Here is a 5,366-nt window from a genome sequence, read left to right as displayed (position 1 = left end):
TCAATCAGGAATTTCATTTAAAAATTAACCACAGAATTTTAAATTATTCAATTTGCAAACAAATCCCATCTACTCCTGACACTAATTCCAATGCAATTTTCATCAATCATCTTGACACAAAATTAGACTCTACCAGAACCTCAAGGAAGGCAAAGACATATTGTCTCATTTCCTTTCCCTGCCACCCTTGCCAAAGCCAACCTAGGAAACCGGAAGAGAAAAAACAGCGCTAGTCTCAGGGTCTATCTCCGTGGCCCCATACATTCATAGCTTTTTTGGGGGGGGGGCTCTATCTAGAACAGGAAACAAGTAACATCTGGCCAAAGGATCCCAACAGAAGGAACCTCATAAAAATGAAAAAGATGGTCCTGGTCCACGGTGCTAGTTCTGAACTTCTCATAGGCAATGGAGGCCAGCAGGATTGCAATAGCCAACAGGTCTAGCTGAGGCCTAGTCAAGAGTCCACATTCACATGTGGCAGGAGCTCTACAGGCCTTGCTTCATCACCCAAGCCAGCTGAGGGGGACCCAGCCTGACTACTGAAGTAAGACACTGCAGCCTTCCTGCCACAAGTCATGGGGCACTCCCTAAAGATAAGACAGCAGGTGGAAACCCATTTCGTTTTTGTTTTTCCAGTTTTACCCATTTGAACTTACAAGGAGACACTGACCTCTGGCCTCGGGAAGTGATAGGCAAAGTTAATTATGTTCTTCAGTGCTGGGTGGGATTTTTTTCTTTCTCTTTTAAGTTTTTTTGAGTGAAGTCATGACCTCTACTTCACAAACTTCAGGCTCTCAAATGTTGGGAGGACGGGTATGTCCACATATCCACCTCAGAAGTGGTCTTAATATCGTCAACATGTGGTCTCCCTCTTAGCCTGGCTACCTCGGGAGCCAGCATGCAGAGGCACATGAGGCCAGAGCCCTGACTTCAGTTGCATCTAGTCTCAGAAGACCTTGTGTTGCAACTGTACTGCTTAGCTGTAGTCAAGAGTTGGAAAACAGCCACTGATACACCAACAGTCTCCAATGATGGGTGAATTCCTCTTTGATCTGTGATTTGGTGAAAACTATCTGTGAGGTATGTTTTGTGTGTGGGAAAAGGTAGAGAGAAATAATGACGTTTAAAAAAACAGATTAAAGCAGTGTACCTTATATTGGTTTCCTCAAACCAAACAAATGCCTGTGCTGAGAAGAGGACAAGAGAGATACCTCTGAAACAAGTTTGGGCACTCCCTCTGGTGCCAGCTTTGAGATCTCACACACAAAACTTTCCTTTTAGAAGTAGCTCTCTCCCAGGATATGGACTGGGATTCCCAATGGTCATGTTCAAATAAGTTGAACAAAGTGACAGGGATGTGAGGGATCCTCAGACTCCAATGTCACAGACTGGAGGAAGCAATGAAAACACAGCACCAAGCATGGACAAGAAGCCTGGTGCCTGCACCAGTTCTCTCTGAGCTGGCTGTATAGGAAAGGGCAAGCCGCTGCCCCAACTCCACTGCCTTAGGTGCAGGAGGAAAGGCAGAGGCACAGCAGCAGGGAGACCCAGCCTCCCAGGTGTCTAAGCTTGGCTCTCCTTCACCAAGCAAACTCCAATGTACAAAGCATATGCAGTGCCTCTTTCTTGCTGCAATGCAGTCAAGTGTTTGAAGCATTCTCAGAAGAGCTAAAGCTCTGACATGGACTGAACTGTTAAGTCACGCCATAGGCTGTGTGAGGGTTATCCGGGTGTAGGCACTCGCCTAGAGGAAGTGCTGCTCACCTCCATCACTGTTTCTCTTTAGGGACACTGGAATGTGCTCAACACAATCTAAAAACCTGCTTTCCAGGGACTAGGATGTATCCAGTCACAAAGGCCCCATCTTGTGTCAGGGGCCATGTGCAAGCTGGAGCATCTTCCTGAGTGATTCGGTGAGAGTGTGGCAATAGAGAAAAGCACTTGGAAAACACATGGACTGGATGGGGAGTGCACACTGCTGCGGTTAGAAGGAAGATACCCTCTTCACACACATGCACAGAAACTTGACCTCCTGTCCCTCCTCTTCCTGTGCCCCAGCTGTGGGGGAGCTCAGAAGTGCTACACAGACACCTCCCCCAGCAGGCTGGCCCCGTATCTCCACTGTGTCTCCTTGCTAGATGTGGTGCTGGTGGAGGGGTGCAGGTGAGGGTCCTTTCTCCAGTCTCTTGACATGGCAGGAGTGACAGAACAGGTGGTCCTCCAGTGGATAGCAGCGGTGACCGTCCTCATCATTGAGCTCCAGACCACAGTCCTATAAGAAGGCAAGAATATTCCAGAGAAGCAAAGCAGACTTGAAGAACAACATGAAACCACAATTCACCCAGTCACTGAAGGGGGCTGTGTGGTTGTAGGTAGCTCCTGCCCAGGGAAAGAGCCAGTGGCTGCTTGCAATCATGGAGCTCCTCAAATGCGATTGGTTGGAACTGAGACATAGCTTCAAAGCAAATACACAACAGGCTTCCGAGACAGAAGGCCCAAAGATAGAAAACTATTTTTCTTGGACTACAAATTTTTTATGAACTACAAATTGAAATGATAATACTATGCATCTTTAGGGTTGGTTAATTGATCACACACATTCCCCTCCCCCCCTTTTGAGAGAGTGTCTCATGTAGCCAAGGCTAGATACGCTCTGTAGTCAAGGATGAACTTGACCTTTTGATCCTCCTGCCTTGAAGATTTGTGCAGCATGACCTCTGGCATTTCTGACAGTCACGAGGCATTCACAGTTTTTCTAATGTAGGATATCCCACAGGTCATAGAACCCCCAAACCCAACCCCAACCGCTTACCTTAATACCAACCAATCAATGCACCTATTTCCAGAAGGGGTTTTTCGATGATTTCCAGGGCTCAGTTCAGACGGATGTTTCTGACAGAACATTCTTTACCCAGACGCCTCTTTCCCTATCCTCACTATATATGTGACAGTGTAGCCCTGAACTCCACACTAAACACAGTCCTCTCAGCTCTGTAACTTGAGGCAACAATTGGAAGTTTCAGAACTTTCTCATTTTGAATTTGTGAAGAAAAAAAAAAGACAAGATCTTCACCCCAGTCATCTGTTATCACCCCCATATAATCAGCTCTTGAGGACAGACTTCAGAGGGAACTTGGTGATCACTTCAGCCCTATGACCCAGGAGGCCTTTGTACGGTAGACTTTAGGGCTGGGCAGGGCGGGACCTACCTCACAGTGGTAGCACTCTACGTGGTAGTCTCTGTCCATGGACACAACTCTGATGGTCTCATCTGAACCCTGGAACAAAAAAAGCGAGACATGCAAAGAGGCCAGTTATAAATCCATGGGAATTACCAACAATAGAACAGGGTGGAAAGAGATTGTGGGGTAATAGGAGGAGGCTTTGGATTTGGGGGAGAGACATAAATCAATAGTGAATACTAAACAATTTTAAGAAAAAGGCCAGATTCGGTGGATGTGAGAGTGGGTGGGGGCCATGTGGTCTTCTAGGATGTCAGATGGAAAAAAAAAGACCAATAGGGACATTTTTCTTAATTGAATTGAAATTTTTGCATAAGTATTTATGAATGATTGCATGTGCACTAACACACACTTGTATGCTCATGCACGTGAAAGCCAGAAGTTTATGTTTGGTGTCTTCTTCCTTCACTCTCTCTTTTATTCATTGAGGCAGGGTTTCAGGGATTTTTTTTTTTTTTTAAGATGAAGAAAAGACAAACTTTCTGTCCCTCTGTTCATCTACAAGAGTTTGGCCTGGGGCAAACAGGCACAAGAAGCACATGGGGCTAGGAAGCTAGCCCAGGAAGAAGGGACAGTATTGCGCATTGGAGGGATATGTTGAATGGTATAAGAACAGGTTACAGATCTTCTAAGTGACCCAAGGGAGACAGCCAGCCCCATCTTTTGAAGACCTATGAGCAGAACCAGCAAAGCATCTTACCTCTGGTGGAAGGATGGGAAGGCCACAGGCTGCACACTTGGGGGCCAGCACCCTGTGGGAGAAACAAAGGGAGCGCGGTGCACACTGTGTCGTTACCAGAGTATAAACGGTATCCAGGACCTACCAGGAGGCCCTCATGGCCAGCACTCAGGTTTATGTGGACCTAGGCTCACTCTCTGGAATATCAACATTATTTTTGGCTGCTAAAGGAACATCTGGCTGCCTCCTGCTCCCTTAGGAACACTCCCTGCACAGCTACCTGGGCTGATCTGACAAGTAAAGAGAGGGCGGTAGACTAAGCCTGACTTGGTGCCTTGTGGGATTAGGTAAAGCTGGGGCCACAGGCTTGTTGAATTCCTCTGATTACCATTCTGTGTTCAGCACTACCACCAAACACAGTTTAATACAGTTTCTACATACTTTCCATTCTGCTGAGCTCAGTGGGGCCTGTGTACAGGTTGCCCTTCCTCTCTCCTTACTTGTGATAGTCTCGGACACAGTAGATCTTGTTCTCAGAGTCCACGGTGAAAGGAACCCCATCTAGACATTCATTACAGATGACGCAGCGGAAACAGCCGGGGTGATAGGACTTCCCTAGGGCCTGTAGGATCTGAAGACACAAAGAAAACAACTCACAGAGATGAAAGGCAGGAAGAGACATGGAGAAAGAGGAGCACATTGGTTGAGGAGCCTAATGCACAGCTGCACCATGGCACAGACTCCACCTCGCCCAGAGTTTCACCTGCATAAAGGTTAAGAGAGGGCCAGTCTGCTTGGACATGCCAACAGGAGAGGATCAAAGAGGGACCCTAACCCTATGCAGACTGTCAGTTGCTGACTGGGAGAAAATAAAAAGACTCCTGTCTGATCCCTCTCTCATAGAAGGAAACTTACTCTTTCCTAAAAAGCAATGCTATGTAGGGCTAGGCCTGTCCTGGGACCAGAACATCAGGAAACAGCAATAAACCAGTTAAAGCTAGTCACAAAAGAATCCATCCCTGGTATGGAAAGCAGCAAGCATATAGAAGAATGAAAGAAAATTCCAGATGGAGATAGGAGAACTCAGACAAAACCTCACATTGACTCCTAATACCCATTCCATGTGGCTTAGATTCTGCAGAGTGACAACCTAGAGAGGCCTGGCTGGAGCCCTGATCAATCAAATCCAAGTGTAATAGACAAAGTCCCTTTGTTGTCCTTGTTTTTAAAACCCAACACAGGGAAAGCCCCAAAGGCCTCCTTACTCTGGTGTCATTTAATTTGAATGTGATAAGTTGAATCATTTGGGTCCTTCCAAAACAAAAACAACTAAGACACAGAGGGAAAAGAGGAGGCACACAGAGAAATGAAGAGAAAGGAGAGGAGGGAAAGGGAAGGGAGGGGAAGGAAGGGGGAAAGGGGAAAAGGAAAGAGGGGGGAGGGGA

The 5,366-nt window shown here is 46.8% G+C and overlaps 1 protein-coding gene across 1 annotated transcript in view; it reads right to left on the bottom strand.

Moving 5' to 3' along the window:
* Positions 1 to 281: 281 nt before the first annotated feature.
* Positions 282 to 5,366, bottom strand: part of Limd1 (LIM domains containing 1) — a 42,044-nt gene continuing 36,959 nt past the window's right edge. Inside the window, exons 5-8 of the mRNA XM_021206564.2 lie at positions 4,422 to 4,552; positions 3,943 to 3,994; positions 3,210 to 3,278; positions 282 to 2,272 (exon numbers count right to left, since the gene is read on the bottom strand). Of these exons, the coding sequence (XP_021062223.1) occupies positions 2,135 to 2,272; positions 3,210 to 3,278; positions 3,943 to 3,994; positions 4,422 to 4,552 (390 nt within the window). The 3' untranslated portion in view covers positions 282 to 2,134. The remainder of the gene's footprint in view (positions 2,273 to 3,209; positions 3,279 to 3,942; positions 3,995 to 4,421; positions 4,553 to 5,366) is intronic.

Source organism: Mus pahari, chromosome 10 (genome assembly GCF_900095145.1).
Source record: "Mus pahari chromosome 10, PAHARI_EIJ_v1.1, whole genome shotgun sequence".
Classification (NCBI taxonomy): Eukaryota; Metazoa; Chordata; class Mammalia; order Rodentia; family Muridae; genus Mus; species Mus pahari.
The sequence above is the reverse complement of the archived record's forward strand: the minus strand, read 5'-3'. Positions and strand labels throughout refer to the sequence as shown.